General features: G+C 41.6%; 1 protein-coding gene across 19 annotated transcripts in view; it reads right to left on the bottom strand.

Moving 5' to 3' along the window:
- TENM2 (teneurin transmembrane protein 2) overlaps positions 1 to 19,007 on the bottom strand; it is a 1,969,530-nt gene that overhangs the window by 46,628 nt on the left and 1,903,895 nt on the right. For 18 of the 19 annotated variants that reach the window (XM_040444168.1, XM_040444170.1, XM_040444289.1 and 15 more), the window contains 6 exons: positions 16,212 to 16,232; positions 12,984 to 13,216; positions 11,604 to 11,758; positions 9,514 to 10,388; positions 2,858 to 3,033; positions 1,134 to 1,369 (listed from right to left, as the gene is read on the bottom strand). In XM_040444168.1, the coding sequence (XP_040300102.1) occupies positions 1,134 to 1,369; positions 2,858 to 3,033; positions 9,514 to 10,388; positions 11,604 to 11,758; positions 12,984 to 13,216; positions 16,212 to 16,232 (1,696 nt within the window). The remainder of the gene's footprint in view (positions 1 to 1,133; positions 1,370 to 2,857; positions 3,034 to 9,513; positions 10,389 to 11,603; positions 11,759 to 12,983; positions 13,217 to 16,211; positions 16,233 to 19,007) is intronic. The other variant, XM_040444171.1, reaches the window with a different exon arrangement.

Genomic DNA, 19,007 nt, shown 5'->3' with positions numbered 1-19,007 from the left:
TTATCACTGTATTCACTATCTGCCCTTCTTGTCCCTTTCCCCCATCCCTGACTGTAAGCTGCAGGAGGGTAGGCTTGATGTGTCATATAGATCTTCAGTGCCTGACAAGTGGTAGGTGTTTAGTGAATATGTGAATTTGGTGAAGACTGGGATCCCTGGGCCCCCCCCCCCCACCCCACCATGGGGAAAGAGGTTAGCATGATGTTAAAAATCAGTCAGATGAGTGAGTAGGGCAGGACCCCGATTATCTGGATGACTATGAATTTAAACAGGAAGCTATGGGGCTTGGTGGTTAAGAATACTGGCTAGTGAGCCAGACACAAATATGGAACTGGGACTGAGTCCTGGCTTTGCCATTTTCTAGCCATGGTGCCTTTGGACGGGTTATGTAGCTCCCAGAGCCTGTGTTTCTTTATCTGAAAAACAGGGATAACTATCCCCATGCGGTTGAAAATAAGTAAAGCACTCAACATAACATACTGCTTGCCTCACGGAATCCTCAATGAGTATCGTGTCTTTGTTTTTAAAAGAAGTAACTTTGGGGTCAGTTGCCTAGTCTGGGGAAGCTATGGTTTGTTAAAACTTTCTGCTTGGTTAGCTTGTTATTTCCTCTTGGGAAGCCTCCCCTTATCACCTTAGGCTGGGCAATCTCTCCTGCTCTGTGATTCCATCAGGCCCTGGATGTTCCTCTCACTTATCCCATTGGATTATCCTGCATCTATATATTCTACTGGACTGTTAACTCCTTGAGTGTAAAGAGTACATTATAAAATTTGTGTTCTTTCAGTATTCATCAAATTCCTCAGCACACAGTAGGCACTGGCACTCGGTGCTAAGTCGTTTGTCAAATTGGCCAAAGAGTGAAAGTTGAGAAAGAAGATGGCAAGTGTGACAAGAAGACTGAAGCTATCTCTAGCTAGAGCATAAGGTAAATCCCCACCTTGTTTTCTCCTAGGCAATGGAGAGGTTTTCCCAAAGGGACTGGGCTTCTATCTTCTGAGGGAAAGACTTTGTCTTTTCCAGGGAAGAAAGGAGTAATGGAGGCTTGGGACCTAGGAAATTTGCTCAGCTCCTGAGCAAAGGGTGTGTATCCCCTACCACTTTGTGGTGACAGATAGGGTGGAATCACTTACCCGGAGCTTCCTGCCAAAGATGGTGACTTTGCCTTTAATCTGTTCCTTTCTTAGGCGCCACTCAATGGAATTTAGGCCATTCTCCATGGGCAGGGAGATGTTGCAGCGCCCAATGGTGGGGGTGATGGTACCTGCTAGGACATGGGGCTCACTGTGGAAGCTGACACCCATTCCATTGGCATACATCACCCTCAGGGTACCGTTATTACAGAGCTGGTAGCTGTTCCGCACTTGATCTGGAGAAATGTAAGTGGGGGTGGGGATATGGAAAGAAATTATCCACTCTGTTAGTCATAAGAGAACAGAACCCCTATTTTTATAGGTTTCCATGGTACTTTGCAGCTGTCAGTCTAAGGCTGCCTTCAATTAGCACCCATACAATGTTAAGGTGAGTAGCAGAGATGCTACTGATCCATGGAAAGAAAAACATTATTAGTATGTGGCACTCCAGAAATAATTATGCTGTGATATTTTTCTTTTACTCACTGAATACTATTAATAGTACCTTTAAAGATGTCTATTGCCTACACAATTTGTGTCAATCAAATCCCTAATCTTTAACATATATGTTTTAAATGGTAAAAAAAAAATGACTTAATTTTTCCCCCCTTTTGCCTACCACCTAACCTGAAGTTGATGGTCTAGCTACAGATCAGATCAGGAGAAAAAAAGCAACCTTCTTGCCCCTCATGCTTCTGCTGCTGACTCCACTATGATGCCACCTTTACTTAAGAGAACTCTGAAGAGATTCAAACAGCTTAAGGTAGACTGAGCTAGGGGGTGCTGATAACACGCGTTTATCTCCCCAAAGAGAATCTACACTAGTCAATCAGACTTCTGACCTTTTCCTTATCAAAAAGTTCCAGGAAGGAAATGTGAGTCCAAAACTCCTTTTACAAATACGTTTCTTCCTGATTATTTGGGCAAAGGAGTCCAGCTGGGCTGGCCTCTGAGATGCTGACTTTTGGGATTGTGAGCAAATGTGTATCTGTCACTCCTGCAACTGCAGCCATCATGCAGAAAGACAGAATCTACATCATTAATCATTTGGCAGAGCAGAAATAGAGTCATTGAAACAGACTCTGTCGTGGGATAATAGTGCAGAAATGTCACCATTTATCTACTGAGAGGACACTTTTATCCTCTGACAATGGGCTAGCCCACTGACATTATATCTTAATTAAAAGAAAAATTAATCTGCACAATTCCTTTTCTTGCCAGCTCTTGTGCTTGTCCTGGAATTTGTGTCATGTCAAACAGCAATAGTAACTATGGGGTGGTCAGAAACCTTTGTGATCCCAGTCTTGGCAAGAGATTGCTAAAGGCTTTGATTCCAGGACAATCAACTCAACAAACAAGTGGCACCAGAATGGAGCCAAAAAAGGAAGAGGTGAACCCAAGAGGATAAATAGCCTTTGAGAAGCTAACTCTGTGTGTTGGGTTAGTGGGGAGTGCTGATGATGGAGAGGTAAGAGCAAGTGGGTATGACAACTGACATTTTCAGATAAGTATGTAGACATTCCTAAATTCCTGGACATTTCGTTTAGTATAGATGACATTCTTCTGAATCTGATTAAGTCATTTTCTACAAGACTGACCTCTTGTAGAATTTGTTTTCTGTGGACACTTGAGTAAAATAGCAAGGTAATAGGTGTTCCATGGTTCTGGAGGTCCTCCCAGGCTTGCCTGGGGTCTGTGGGTGAGTTTAGTGGGCAGGGGCTTACCTTGTACCACCGTGTAGGAGGCCTCCACTGAAGACAGATTGGTAATGACAGTGACATCATCATCACGGTTGGAGTTCTCAATGTCAATGGTGATTGATTTCTCCATTTCCCGGTGCAGACTGGTCACCACCCCCGTGGGGCGTGTCACATTGGTCAGGCGGCCTTCGTGGTCATAGCTGGAAGACAGACACACTGGTTGGAAGCACAGTTACTCGAGCTGAAGGCTTTCCCACCACTCAGAACCTCACAAGGCCAGAGAGAGGTTGGAAGGTAGAATGGCTGGGTAGTGTATCACACAGAGGCTCCTTGTCACAATCAGCAAGACCTGGCATTGGAGACCATCTATGCTCATACAATTTCATCTCACTTGCCACCTCAAAGTCCTCTGGACAGTCAACCTAGGCCAAATATCACCTCCAGGACTTGGCTCAAGCACAGCAGGTCTGGCTGCCTATAACCCTTTCTCTGGTTTTATAGTCCCAAGCTAACCACAGCTCCCCAAGCAGCCTTCTTAGACAGCTTTCCCAATGAATTACTTGACTTCACCCAAGTCTACGTATACCAGTGATCAAGTTCTGATGCTAGAAAGTTGCCTGAAATTGGGCCCTTCTCCTTTATCTGTATGTCATCTTTACTTTTTTCTTGAACTGTGGAATTGTTTTTTCTGCCTCCTTTATCAAAAAGCCTTGCTATTCCACTTGGTGGAACATTTTCCCACTCTGAAAGTTTCATTGTAATCAGAAAGCTGGACTTTCCATATGCCCAAGTAAGAGACTCTTTTTAAGGTCTGAGCATAGAGGCCTTTGAGCTTTCCCAGATGATATCTGTTACTAGAGATATCTGTTACCAGAGAGGGGAGGAAGGTAGAGGAAAGAAGGTAGTTTGCTTAACCTTTAGGTGTGACTCCCTCTGGACTGGGGACAAAGGTGGTAAGTTCTCAGTGATGGAGACTGAAGCTTGTACAGCATATGAACAGAACCATTATGGCCTATCTGGCTTTGTTGCTTAGAACTACGGAAGCAAATATGGATGGAAAATGGCTTCAGAAAGACAGTAAGTGATTTGAGAAAACATGATAAGAAATTTTTGCTTCCCAGGATGTTTGAAGGCAGAGAACAGAACCACATTAAGCTGGGTGGCCAGTTGGACAAAGGGAGGGAAGAGCTTTGAATGAAGGGCCCAGCGTTTGGCTCTACCCTCATCACTTGCCCAGGGCACTAGGCAATAGGTGGTACAGATATTACACTAACTGGACCACTATAGACACAGATGGGAGTCAGGCTCTCCAGGTCAAAGGGACTCCCTTTTGTCTTCTTATCTATTAAAGAAACTGCCTCTCAAAGATGTTATTTACTAATAGTGACAAATTTGTTAAATGATTAGGTAGATAGCTACCTATAAAGCCACAAAAATTGACGACAGTGATTTCTATCTATTGGAATGAAAAAATGTATATTATTGAGTGGAGTATAAAAATATATTCCACTGATAGTATAATGAGTATATATAGAAGAAATTGTCTTAAAATATAGACATCACAACATTAAGGGTGGTTTTTCTACCTGTGTTTGTATGTTCCCCTATTTTAGGAATTATTTCTAACCAATATGCCTGACTGTTAGGTTTTCTGATTAGAAACAAAAGGTATTTAAATAAAATAGTAAATGCCTAAGAGTTGGTTTTTTTAAAAGATAAAATTGACCAACCTTAAAAGACAAGAGTTCTCAAAAATCAGAGATGTTACAACTGATATGACAAATACAAAAGATCATAACAGATTACTACCAAGGAGTTTCAATCAGTAATCAAAAGCGTTCCAACAAACAAAACTACAGGGCCAGATGGCTTCACTGGTGAATGCTACCAAACATTGAAAAACTTATTGACAGAAATCCTTCTCAAACTCTTGAAGGAACTATTCCAAACTCATTTTATGAGGCCAGCATTACCCTGCTACCAAGATAGGAGCACCACACAAAAAGAAAATGAATATCTCAGATGAATATAGATACTCCAACATATTCATATTTAAATCAAATACAGAAAATCATATTCAATAGTACATTGATAGGTGTATTCCAGGGATGCAAGGGTGGTTCAACAGATGCATAAAAAGCATCTGACAAAATCCAACACCCATTAATGACAAAAACTCTCAACAAAGTGGGTATAGAGGGAATGTACCTCAAAGGTCATATATGACGGATCCACATACAACATCATACCCACTGGTGGGAAACTGAAATCTTTTCCTCTAAGATCAGGAACAAGACAGGAAAACTAAGAAAATGAAATGCATCCAAATAAGACAGAAGTAAAACTGTCATTATTTGCAGATGATGGCTTAACCTAAAAACTTAGAACCAATAAATTCAGTAAAGTTGAAGAATACCACTGTGTTTCTATACACTAAGAACAAACTAGCAGAAAGTCAATCCCATTTACAATTGGATCAAAAAGAATAAAAAAGCTAGGAAAAAAATTAACAAAGGGCATAAAAGACCTCTTATACTAAAAGCTATGACATTGATGAAAGATAGTCCATTGTTCATGGACTGGAATAATCAATGCAATCCCTAACAAAATTCCAATGGAATTATTCAGAGAAATAGAACAAATAGTTCTAAAGTTTGTATGGAGCCACAAAAGCAATGTTGAGAGAAAGAAACAAAGCTGGAAGCATCATGCTCCCTGATTTCAAACTAAATTACAGAGCTATCGTAATCAAAACAGTAATCAAACAGTTTTTATGAGCATAAAAACAGATACACAGATCAATACAGCAAAATAGAGAGTCCAGAAATAAACACACATATATATGGTCAATTAGTTTACCATAAAGGAGCTAAGAATATACAATGGGGAAAGGACCGTTTCTTTAATAAATGGTATTGGGAAAACTGGACAGCCACATGCAAAATAATGAAAATGGGCCATTATCTTACTCGATACACAGAAATTAACTCAAAAGGATAAAAACCATTAAACTAGAAGAAAACAGGTGGTAAGCTCCTTGATATCAGTCTTGGCAATTTTTTGATTTGACACCCAAACCAAAGGCAACAAAAGCAAAAAAGATGTGGGACTGCATCAAATTAAAAAGCTTCATAGTAAAGGAAACCAACAAAATGAAAAGGCAACCTACAGAATAGGAGAAAATATTTGCAGATCATATATCTGATAAAGTTTTAATATCCAAAAACTCTAAAAAAAACCTCATACAATTCAAGAGCAAACAACCTGATTAAAAAATATACAGAGGATCTGAATGGACATTTTCCCAAAGACGACACATGGATGGCCAACAGGTATATGAAAAGGTGCTCAACACCACTAAGCAATGGGAAATGCAAATCAAAACCATAATAAGATATTACCTCACACCTATTAGAATGTCTTTTATCAAAAAGAAGTAAGTGTTGGTGAGGATATGGAGAAAAGGGAACCCTTGTGCCTTGGTGGTAGGAATGTAAATTGGTGCAGCCAGTATAGAAAACAATATGGTGGTTCCTCAAAAAAAAAAAAAAATTACCATATAATCCAGCAATTCCACTTTAGGTATCTATCCAAACTCAAAAAGATATATGCAGCCCATGTTCATTGCAGCGTTATTTCCAATAGTCTAGATATGGAAACAACCTAAGTGTTCATCAGTGGATGAATGGATAAAGAAGATGTGGTATATATATACACTCAGCCATAAAAAGAATGAAATCTTGCAATTTATGACAACATGGATGGACCTTGAGGGCATTATGCTAAGTGAACTAAGTTAGAGACAAATACCATATGATATTATATGTGGAATCTTTAAAAAACCCTGAACTCATAGACACAGAGAACATGGTGGTGGTTACCAGAAATGGGGGATGAGTGAAAGGGGTCAAAAGGTATAAATTTCTAGATATAAAATAAATATGAGGATGTAGGGGCACTTGGGTGACTCAGTCAGTGAAGCGTCTGACTTCGGCTCAGGTCATGATCTCACGGTTCATGAGTTCGACCCCTGCATTGGGCTCTCTGCTGTCAGCACAGAGCCTGCTTTGGATCCTCTCTCTCTCCCTTTCCCCTGCTCATGCTCTTTCTTAAAAATAAACAAACATTAAAAAAATATGAGGATATAATGTATGGCATGGTGATAGGTAATAGCACTGTACTGCATATTTGAAAATTGCTAAGAGAATAAATCTTAGAAGTTCTCATCACAAGAAAAATTTTCATAACTCTATAGTGATAGATGTTAATTAGACTTACTGTGGTGATCATTTCACAATATATACAAACATCAAATCATGTTGTACACTTGGAACGAATATATATCAATTTTACCTCAATAAGAAAATAAAACACTTCTAAGGGTTTGCATATGGGGTGCCTAATGGCGTACTCGACAACAGACAATATCCTCAAGTCCCACAGTCAAGCAGGGACTTGTATGAGGAGTTCGTGGTCTGGGATCCAGGCAAAGATTGAATTCCAATGTACTTGGACACATACAATGGTGCTTATGAGAGAAGTGGTAGAAACTGGAGATTCTACACAGAGGAACAGAAGTTTGGGGCTGAGGCCAGGATCTCAGGGGTCACAGGAAGAAAAACATGTTCTCTCTAATTTTCAAAGAAGAGTAAGTTTCCTACAACCGTGCTTACTTGCCCAGGGAGTATCTTCAGATTCAGGTCTTTTTGCAAATAAGTCTACACATAGTTTCAAGGTGCTATGAATTCCTGTAATGGGATCTCAAGGCCATTCAAGGGAACTACTACAGCCTTGGCCTGTGTGGGGCTGAAGGTTGCTTTTGACTCATTTATTCAAGTATTTACTGAGTGCCTACTATATGCCAGGCATTGTACATGGCACTGGGGGCATGACTAGAAACAAGATGGATGAGAATCCCTGTCTCCATGATGTGTACATGATGGACAGAGTATGTCAGATGGTAACAAGTGGCAAGGATTAAAATAAGGGAGAGAGAGAGAGAGTGTATGTGTGTAAGAGTGGTTGTAATTTTAAGTATGGTCCTGTGCCTTTCAGGGATACAGGCTACTCTTCTCCAGATGATCATATGTAAAAGTACAATGAAACAAAAAAAGTTCACTATCATTTTAGGAGGAACAGGAAAACCTCATGCATTTGAACCCCTATAATGGACAATTTGATAATAGGATTTACCTACACTATGAAAAAGCAGCTCTTCAAAAGAGAAAAAAAATCATGCAGTTTACATGTAACTTGTGAACACTTTTAAAAAGTGTACTGCCCATATTTTTATTAAACTAGGGACCCTTCCTGGAAAATACTGTCCCAGTTAGAGCTAACGTCTAAAGATGTACCTGAGGCTGAACTTCTTTATTATAGTCTCTAAGTCAGGCCTAATTCAGACTGGCCTTCTGGAGTGACATTGGTCTGTCCTCAATCAGATAAGACAACATATTGTCTCTGAAAAGCATTGGTCTTTAGGTAGAACTGCTAGAAAGGAAGGTGAAAATCTATGAGGTGTTTGGGTTACAGTATAGCTTTAACCTAACTTGGTGTGAGAGTTACAGATGGCACTAAGATGGTGCCTTAGGGACAGTGTCACTGGCTGGTAAAGTTTGATCAAGCCCCAGTGCCCTGGAGGATGCTAGGATGCTTCAGAAATCTGAGAAAGACAGCTTTGCCCAAAGAAAAAAAGAGAGCAAGGAAAAGCAATTCTACAACGCAGTAAATTTCCAGCAGGTGGCAACAGCTTCCTTTGCATGCTCCCAAACCCATTTGACTACCAACTGGAAGTGAACATTCCTGAATCTAGAAGTGGATCAACAATAGGGTCTTCTGTTCTCTCTCTTGTACCCCATTCCCTCTGCCGACAACCCCTACCCAACTTACTAAGTTCTTGGCCAGCAGCAACACCTAGACAGAAAGCAAACAAGGACTCCAAATACAAGTAAGCTTCACTATCAAGGAGAGCCAGATACTTATAAATTCCATACCAGACTTAGTGGTGACTGGGGGAATCACGCCTTAGAAATTTTCCCCAACCAGCATCCCACTGGTTAATACCTGCAGCAGCAGGCAGTATGACCAAGCACTGCCTGCAGGAGTGACGGAAAACAGCTTTTTGGCAAAACAAACAGTGGGACTATTAAGTATGAGATAATTGTTAGGGGAAATATGACCAGCTCTCACATCTTTTAATATACCTAGCACTTTATCTGTATTGATCTGCTTCTGCTAAAGAGGAAATTCAGAGTTTATCTACCTTTCTGTGCAATCAAGTGTGTTGCTGGACCTACTGGCAAATTACAGGAGTCCCACCAGGATCTTGACTTTTAGATTCTAATTTCCGCACCCATGGCAAACATGAATAATCAGCAAAGTTAATGAACACTTGCTCTCCCAGGTGCTGTGCATGTCCAATATCCTGAAATTGGAGGGGCAAGCAGGCAATAGGAATTGGAGCTCTTGTTAGGATGTTCTCTGAAGTTCAACATCAGAGACCGAACAGTGCAAATCACTTAGAAGTCAGGGAGAGGGGACATGAATATCTTGAGGCCACAAGTTGACATTAAAGTTAGGGAGACAATGTGACTAAACAATTCTAAAATCTACATGGACAATCAATCCTGCTGCAAGCTAAAGTAGGGTACTTTCAAGAAATGCTTTACAAATGTACTTACTCATAGAAAGTTGTCCATCCTGTTTCATCACTCTTGGTGGCTAGGAGGCCAGTGTTCCCATCGTAGGTCATGAGGCCAAGCTCCAGATTCTGTGTGGACACGACTTTGAGACCTCCATTGGTGCCCACGGTGAGGGTGATGATCTGGTTGTCAGGCATGAGCAGGTGGCGGGGCATGCCACTACTGTCCCGACGGATCTTTAGGGAATTCCCATTATTGTCAATCAATTCGGTGACATCATTGTCAGCGCTATATGTGAAATTGTACAAGTACTCCCCTGTCACCAGGCTCACGGTGTACTGGTGGATGCCATCAGCGTTGAAAACATACAACTCCTGTTCTCCGGGGGATGCAGCCTCATACTGGTTGAAAGCATTAAGAACAGGCTTGTTTTTGCTGACCGCCCTAATCCGAATATTTCCAAGATCTGCGATGTAGATGGTACCATCTGGAGCTACAGCTAAGGATGATGGGGAATTCAAGATGGCATCAGTCGCATAGGCATCGTCTCCTGAGTAGCAGTTGCAATTGACATCATTTTTGCAGTCACAGTCTGAGGCTGCCCCAGCTAAGAGGCAGATCTCCCCATTTGTTGTTACCTGGCGTAGACGATTAATCTTCTTCTCATCTGTCTCAGTGATATAGAGGACCCCAGTGTGAGAAATAGCAATGGCACTGGCTGACTCCAAAGCAGAGTGAATGGCTAGTTTGCTGAGTGAGTAGTCAATTCCAGGAACCTGGCAATGCATGGGGCGTCCTGCAATGATGCTGACTTGGTGATTCTCAGTGATTCGAAGGATGACGTTGTTCTCAAGAACATACAAGGAGTTGTCCATGGGGTTGACAGCAAGGTCTGTTGGCCACTCCAGGCGAACCTGTGGATGACACGGCATTAAAGAGCAGCCTCTAACATGCCCAACATTGAACTGTAGGGCACTTATACTGGTTTTATGCAACTGGTAAAAAAAAAACTTTCTTTTTTAACCACACTGTATAAGAAGTACCCATCATCAAACCACTTGCCCATTGCCCATGTTGAGTGTACACAATGAAGAAGAGGCCAAGTAACAAACATCTCCTATTATATCATCTGCTATAGCTGGAGGAGGTCACCAGCTCTACTCTTGATGTTCTTCTCAGCCCCAGATGATTGGACCAAGGTCAGAGTCATATATAGTTGGACAAATAATTCACTGCACAAGGGGCTAAAGTAATTCCTTCTATCCTCTGCTCATCCAGCCATAGGCTTAAGGAGGCTATGTTCATATAGAGGTGGAACTTTTATCTCATACACAAAAGAAGCCATGCTGTTTGGAAGATGGCCCTGACCCAAGGGCAGCCAATGCACAGGCTGGCTAGTGAACTACAACTTGGGCATTCGCTTGAAGAAATGAACTGGACCTTCTCTGCAAAACTGAAATGAAAATCTCTGTGGCAAGTTTTCAGTTTGTTGTGGAATTTCAGCTGAAATTAATGAGGTTGATTGAAGGTTGAAAAGGCCCTCATAGGAAGGGCAAGCATATATTCCAGGTTGTTTGAGGATCCATGTAATAAACATCATTTTCTCCTGCTGTCCATTTAAGTGAGCCGCTGTTCTCTGCCCCCATAAGAACTCATACTAAAGGAATATCACTTGGAGGAATATTGTAGAGGGCTCTGCTCTAGTTACTACTTCACAAAGTAAAGGTTTATATAGTGAGGATGCAATCATTTTAGATTAACAGTGAAGTTCTGATTGACATATAACACTGTATAGTACATTCTCAAACCTGCAATAATGATGGAGAAGAGAGGTAATTACACAGTAACTCCTACCCTGTAATCTGCCACGGCTGGAGTGTGTCACTAGCTCCACTTTTTGAGCTGAATCCCACCCTCCCCCTTTCCTTTCTCTCTTGCTCTCTCTCTCATTCTTGTCTAACATTTCTCATTCCATTTTGCTGCCTAGTTCATCTCAAGCCTTCTACAAACCACCCTGTAATCTGTATCTATATCTTTTCCTCCCATTCCACTTTCAACCCAAACAGGCTGCAGGTGAGAACTTCAGGCCAAGAACCAGGTGTGGCACAGTGATGAGAAGTAAATCCCACCTGGGCCACATCCATGCTGGAGTCACAGCTCAGTGGCCGGACAGCAGTGAGGTCATTGGAGCCCAGCAAAGTGGAGATGATTCCATTCTGGTCAACCTTCCGGATCATGGTGGCATCAACAAAGTACATGAGTCCGTTCTTGTCCACTGCAATACCTGATCAAGACAAACAGCGAACGTGTGTCTCTTGACAAGGAGTAGGGCTTGTGGGGGTGGAGGTGGGGATGCCCTATTGGGCATTAGCTTCTTGATCTTCTCGAACTTGGGAACATACTGGATGGATTAGCAGACCCAGAGCAGTGGCTCTCAGCTTTTTAAGGTAAAACCCTTTCTCATAGGCACTCTGTTGAGATCTGCATAATTACTAGGGTGCTAGCTACATTACCACCCAATTGAAGAATGAACTTTGGGCTGCAAATGAACCAAGACTGCAAATGAATGAATGGGGAAATAACTTGGCATCTGCTCTCTTTAGAAAAGAAGTTATTTCCCAAGTTCATTGCTTGAAAAATTATTGGTAGTAAATTACTTGAATAACCTTCACAACTAATTACAACGAGGTTCAGAAACAATGATTCCTGTAGTCACAAACTTCCAATTCAAAATATATCCTCCAGGAAACATTCTCAATTAAACCTTGACTCTACTCAGTACGCCCTGGGGGAACACCTGTTCTAGCACTCTCCTGGTAAGATGCAGACAGTGGCTTCTATTTCTTTGGCACCTTCACCCTAGTGCCCATGCCCAAGGCCATTCATCCTTACTCCATATTGCCAGATGCTTTAGTGATAGCTAAAAATGTTAATAAGAATTGGGGCTTCAAAGGATCAATAGGTCTTTATCCCTAAGTATCTTTGGTCCTTTTCCAACAGAGATCCATTGGTTCTAAGAACACCTCCCCCCCTAATCCCAGACTCTTGGAAATTATACCCATTCTTAATTGCTACCATTTATTGGGCATTTACAAAATGTCAGGCTCTGTGCTTATGACTATGTACACTATTGTCTAACATAAACATCTGGGAGTGGTTGGAGGCCCCCCCCACTGGGCTCTGTTCTGTCTCCAGCCCACACAGCTGTCACTCTGGCTCATGGAGCTAATATTTCCCTCTGACTCTGTGACTGGCAGCATTCAGAAGTCTCCAGGAGCAATCCAACCCACTTTCTGTTTGTAGCATATGTGGGTGATGAAGTTTACTTCAAATAAACAATTTTTTTTAAATACTCACCCACACACCAAAGCAATCTATCAGAGTTAAATTATTGTAGAGAAATCTGTATTTGTGACTGCCTGGACTTAGTTCAGTTCCAGTTAAGAAGAAAGACAACCTTGTGGCAAGGTCATTCTGGAGGAGGGGTTTTCTTCTTTTGTAACCTTTACCTCGAGGGCTCATCAGGGTTGCATCCACAGCCTTCCCCCCATCTCCACAGCGGGCTTCATCAAAGGGCAAGCACTGCTCTCCAGTCCCTGCCACCACTTCTGAATTCCCAGCCAGGTCTTTTGCTCCACTCAGAGACTTGACTCGGTAGATTCGCCGACTGTTGGTGTCAGACACGTAGAGAGAGCCGGACACAGGGTCTACTGCCAAATAGTACTTGTGTGCTGGGTTGTTGCTTTAGAAGAAGCAGAAAGAGAAATGAGAAGGGGGCTATGCAGCTGGTCTACTGGATCAAAGAGATGACAAAAATCCTGGTAAGACTCTGTTTCTAGTGTCTTTCCACTTTATTGAACTGGAAAGAATCTAGCATAACAACCTAGTGTTCTAACATATCATGGCTCTTAGCTATTTCTTTTAATTGGACCTAAGCTCTTCATGCTATTTAGAGAGTTCATCCTTTCCCATCATACTAAAATACCATTGCTTCATTTAGCTGGTACAAAAGATCCCAGTCTGGTCCTGCTTTTGTGTCAGTGTTTTGTGTGTATCAGCCTTCTTTATTTTCCCCCATGGGTTTGATATATTTCTCAAGTGGGATTGAGGAACACTTCCATGAGACAAGGTTTTCTTTTAATCCATGCTTCATTAATGTCTCCAGGGCACTAGATCATTAATACTAGGGCAACCTGGAATTTTCCTGACTTTCTGATGGGAGGCTCCCAGATGGATCTGCAGTCCTCAGCCTCAGGTCTTCTCTACTATTTCTCAGTGTGGATATGAATAAAGCTGGCATTAAAAAAAATGATATTTTGCTGATATCACATCCAGAATCTATATTACTGAGGGAGAAGGTACAGTTTTAATATTTTATGTAATGGTGAGGTCACAAACGTGGATGAGGAGCTGCTAGGGCCCTAAGTGACACTAGACATGTGTGTGAGAAATGTAATAGGAAGGCACTATTCCTCAGAGACCTGGACCTCTTTCTCTGCCATGCATCTAGCTGCCCTATATGTTGCTGATAAGGATAGGACTAAGCCACAGGAAACTCTAAACTCAGTGTGACCCAGCTGGTGACCTTAAGTAAGTCTTTTGGCTGTGTTGGGTCCTAGACTGCTTATTTGGATAATGAAGAAATCAGATCATTTCTCATGTCCCTTTTGGCTCAAAACCCTACAGTTTCTTCCCTTTGCAGTGTCTGTCATTTGTTGGAGGTTGAGACCAGAATAGGTATTCATGCTATTCCTATACTGGTTATTAAAATCACCACCTCTAGGTTGCAAACAGTGAATGCCTCTCTGCCTTAGGATGCCACATGCCAAAAATCAGCATAGGCCTTTTGTTTTTCAGTTATTTCTCAATTGTAGTTTGGAATTATGGGAAGAAAGGGGATGGAAGAGGTGAAGGAAAGGTGAGGGTGATGATAGTGTTGGATGCATTTGTCCTGTAGACATTAGCTGGTAAATTACTAATTAAAACACCCCCATTTGGATTCTTCCTTGATTTAAGGAAGAAAAGAACTAGGAAGCTATTTTTAGGAACAATTTGTGAGTCAAGACCATCTTTAATTCCAACTTCTCCTCAGGTTGCTATTAAGACACATAATTGAACTAGAAGTCAAGGTCTTTCTAAAATTCCAGCCTAGATAACTAGTTTAAAAGAGTAGGCTACCAGGGTTCCATTCCTTTCCGTTCCTTTCCTTTCCTTTCCTTCCTCTTCCTCTTTCTCCTTCTTTTCTTTCTTTCTTTCTTTCTTTCTTTCTTTCTTTCTTTCTTTCTTTCTTTCTTTCTTCTTTCTTTTTTGCTATCAAGTCTTTAGAGAATATCCACATATGCAAAACAAATTAGGGCAGAAAGGGAAAACTTCATGCTATTTTTTTAATTAGATGCTGTACTTTGTTACCGAATGATAGTAGCTGGCTAGCATCATGAGCAGAAGGATCAGGGCACTGCACATCTGTGCCTATCTGTGAGCAAGATAATTAATTCTGGACTTTCTTGGGAGCCTGATTCAAAGAGCCTTTTCAAAAACTCTGGTAGAAGAGCAGACAATTAAGGGTGTGAGGTCAGTTCTTGTTGGGGTCTCATTCTTCCCCATGGCCTCATACTTGCTCCAACCAAGATTCTTACAGAGAATCTCAGATATGGACAGCCCATACTTCCACATTTGTGGCTATGGTGAAGGTCAAATGAGGTATGTGAGTTTGAACTGGGATGTCCTTTCAGGGCATTGTAGATTTATTTTTGCTTGGCCCAGTTGGGGTGCCTATAGGCAGCCAGTTTGGGAGTACCTGAGGAAGAGGCAGAGGGTGCATATGCATAGCTTTTCCACTGAAGTTGATGATCTTATACAACTTCTAAGTTGTATAAGTTGTCTAATTCTCACCTAACATCAGGAAGAAGCCCCTTCCATGTTTCATTTCAAGAAGTGAGGAGAAACATTCCCTTGAGTATTAAAATACATTATTTTGTTTTTCTCTCTTCTTCTAAATAAAAAGGTCACTTTTCTTCTATTTCAGTGCAACTTTGGGACAAGCTGGAGTTTTCCTAGCTTTGTAATGGGAAGCTCCCCAGAGCCATATGCACAAATATGTGTGTTGTACACTCCATATGTGAATTTCACCAGTATGGTTTTAAATGATAACCTGGAGCAGTTGAATGACAAAGGCTATTTAGACAAAAGTACTTGGTCTACACACTTCATACTACTTAAAAGTGATTTAACTCCATGAAAATTCCCAATGCATCTGACTGTTGGATTCATTCTGACCAGCAGATTGGCAATTAACTTGTTTTTTTTTTTAAATGACCATATATCCAGGGGAAAAAATCATTAATGAGTTGAAAATGAGTTTTTGACCTGTTTCCAGTTCATTAAAGCTTTTGTGAACCCAGTCCAGCATTTACAAAAGCCAGAAGTTTGCCTCAACTGTTTAGCCCAATTATGGACCGCGCTGAGCAGTCAGGATAAAAGTTCGCTGAGGGTTCATTATCTTGCACTTGCATCTCCCGGAAATTCTAATTACTGTCAGCTTATTTGGTTGCTTTTTGACTGCATTTCATAATTGCTAAAGCTTATCATATCCACAACACACAATTAGCACATAAAAAAGTTACTATATTTGGTACATAAAAATACACAACATTACACAAGAAGCACAAAACAAAAAGCAAACACAAGGAAGCAAACGAACCATATCAAATTATATGGGAAAGAGTTCTTCGTCTTACCTATGTTTAAACTCTTTATTTCTTTATAGAAAGAAAACAGAAGGAAAAAGAACAAACAGTTAGCTGAAGAATTGATGATAAAGCAAACATAACATTTTCATTTCTTGTATAAAGGGACCCAAAAAAAGGCACTCGTCTTCCTTTTTTTTTTCCCTTCTAGCTAACAGCTCCTGGCTCAATTACTTGGGGAACACCCCTGATTTTGGACTCTTCCTGGCCATTGAAAAATCTACAGAAGAATGCTTGAATTCTCTGACCAGCAATGTGGCTGTCACATGACACAGGTGGCAACAGGTGAAAGAGGTCTTTTGGCTAATGAAAGATGGCAAATAGTTTCCCTCTTGAGTGCCAATACTGATTGATTAGTGATGCCTGCCAGGAGCACAGAAGTAGAAGGATTCTGAAGCCAAATGCCAATCAGCTGTAACAAGTGCTGGGACTCATTTGTAATGTCTGCCCTGGGTGTGGGAGGGAACCTGGTGCCGCCTGTGCCACCTATATGTTATTGGTGCATCACAGGGTAGAGTCAGTACCATCCAAGACAGCCTCTTCCCAAATCCATCTGCAGTTTGGCAAACATTCTGTTGAACCCTGAGAGTCTCAACCATTTCCTATCCCTGTTCTATGACACCTTCCCTCTCTCTAACTCAATTTGCATGTGTGGGGCCCCTTGTATGCATTCTTTCCTACAGATAACATTCATACATGAAATTCATAGATATTAATATTCTCTATAATTGGAGCCAAAGACTCCATTTACCATTTCTTTTTTGGAAAAGTGGTAAAAGTGTTGCTGTTCTTTTTTTTAATTTTAATTTTAATGTTTATTTTTATTTTTGAGAGAGAATGTGTGAGAAGGGAAGGAGCAGAGAGAGAAAGGGGACAGAGGATCTGAAGCATTTTTTAAGAACAAAAATACATGTCAATTTCAACAGGAAAGAGGCTAGAAGTTAATAACATTAGGGCAAAGAGGAGAGATGCTAAGGCCTCAAGTAAAGAGAACTGCTTCTCATTCCTGAGACTTCTAGGCCAAAGTGGAAGGAGTCTCTAACCCCCTCTTTCCCTCCTGGCTGAGGGAGGAGGCTTCAGGGGAGGGACAAAGAGAACTAATGCCCTGATTCCTGCTTAGGTGCAGCCTGGGCCTCTGCCAGGGGCCATGATTAGTGGTGGGTTTGCACAGGGATTACATTTTTATATTTTATTCCAATGTGTTAGTTTTCGTTAAAAAAAAAAGTTAATTAAATGATGCTGATAACTCCTGAGCTCTGACTGACATAGTGCAATTTTAGATTCATTCTGCAAAGCCTGGTGTGTCAGGGTGGCAGCCGGGAATTCTCGCGTCTATTTTATATTGCTTAATGAAAGTGAAATGTTATCTGCCACCAGTGGTAGTCATATTTGGCTCTTAATTATTGCAATATCAATTCCAGTGTTTTAGTCAAGATTTTGTGAAAAGACTGGATGGGATTTGGGTCTGCAGACCTGACCTACTTCTTTCCTAAGAACATGTGCTTTAAGTTGATTAATATAATATCTATGCTGGGGAAAGGAGAAGGGCAGGAGTGGCAGACCAAGTCACTGAGGGTACAGTCCAAATGATCATATGGAAATGAGCTTTGGAGACCAACTGAGGTCACCACTATTCCAGTCCAAGGCCATTGGCAGTATGGGTACTTAGTAGCCAACGAACCAAAATAATGGCATTGAGTCAATCGATGTAGATCAGCACAGGTGCCTTACATACAAAGGACAGGCCAAGGCTTTGTGTTTGCAATAATGCAAACCCTTTAGGCACAGCCTTCAAGGGCAGAGTGGTGTCTTAGATTCAAGAAGTGAGATGGCTTAGCTCATCAACATTTGACACTGTTGCCTCCTTCCCTTCCAACTCCCTCTGTGCCACAGAATAGGGTGGTATTGGAGTGGCCACAGTTTGTTTGTTTCAGTTTTTTTTTTTAATTTTTTTTTCAACGTTTATTTATTTTGGGGACAGAGAGAGACAGAGCATGAACGGGGGAGGGGCAGAGAGAGAGAGGGAGACACAGAATCGGAAACAGGCTCCAGGCTCTGAGCCATCAGCCCAGAGCCTGATGCGGGGCTCAAACTCACGGACCGCGAGATCGTGACCTGGCTGAAGTCGGACGCTTAACCGACTGCGCCACCCAGGCGCCCTTGTTTCAGTTCTAATGAAAGAGAAGTTAGCTGGGATAAATTCAGTTTAGGGGGGACATGCTTATGTGTTAATTAGTTAATTAATATGCTTAAATTAGTTTTAGGGGGACATGCTTATGTGGCTCATATGTGGTCCTTTCATTATCTAGTTAGATTACTGCTAGTGTTGGGGTGCCTGGGTGGCTTGGTCGGTTGAGCGTCTGACTTCGGCTCAGGTCATGATCTCACGGTCTGTGAGTTTGAGCCCTGGTTCGGGCTCTGTGCTGACAGCTCAGAGCCTGGAGCCTGTTTCAGATTCTGTGTCTCCTTCTCTCTCTGCCCCTCCCCTGTTCATGCTCTGTCTCTCTCTGTCTCAAAAATAAATAAACGTTAAAAAAAAAAAGATTACTGCTAGTGATTCTGGTATAGGAATGGCTTTCAGGAAAGCTTCCGCCCTATTGTTCAGACTCACTAAGCATTATTACTGGAAGTGTAATGCCCAATGTCACCAAATGGGTGTGGTGTGGCTTGCTCCAAGTGGGGCCTTAGCTCATTCCATTGATGTTATGGCTTCCACAACTTGAGAGACATGGGACCAAGGACAGATTCCAACAAAAGGGAGGACACTGGTGCATGTCTCCTTTAACT

This window comes from Herpailurus yagouaroundi, unplaced genomic scaffold, assembly GCF_014898765.1.
Source record: "Herpailurus yagouaroundi ecotype Mexico unplaced genomic scaffold, PumYag 29, whole genome shotgun sequence".
Classification (NCBI taxonomy): domain Eukaryota; kingdom Metazoa; phylum Chordata; class Mammalia; order Carnivora; family Felidae; genus Herpailurus; species Herpailurus yagouaroundi.
Note: the sequence above shows the minus strand (reverse complement) of the source record. Positions and strands in the feature narration are given on the sequence as shown.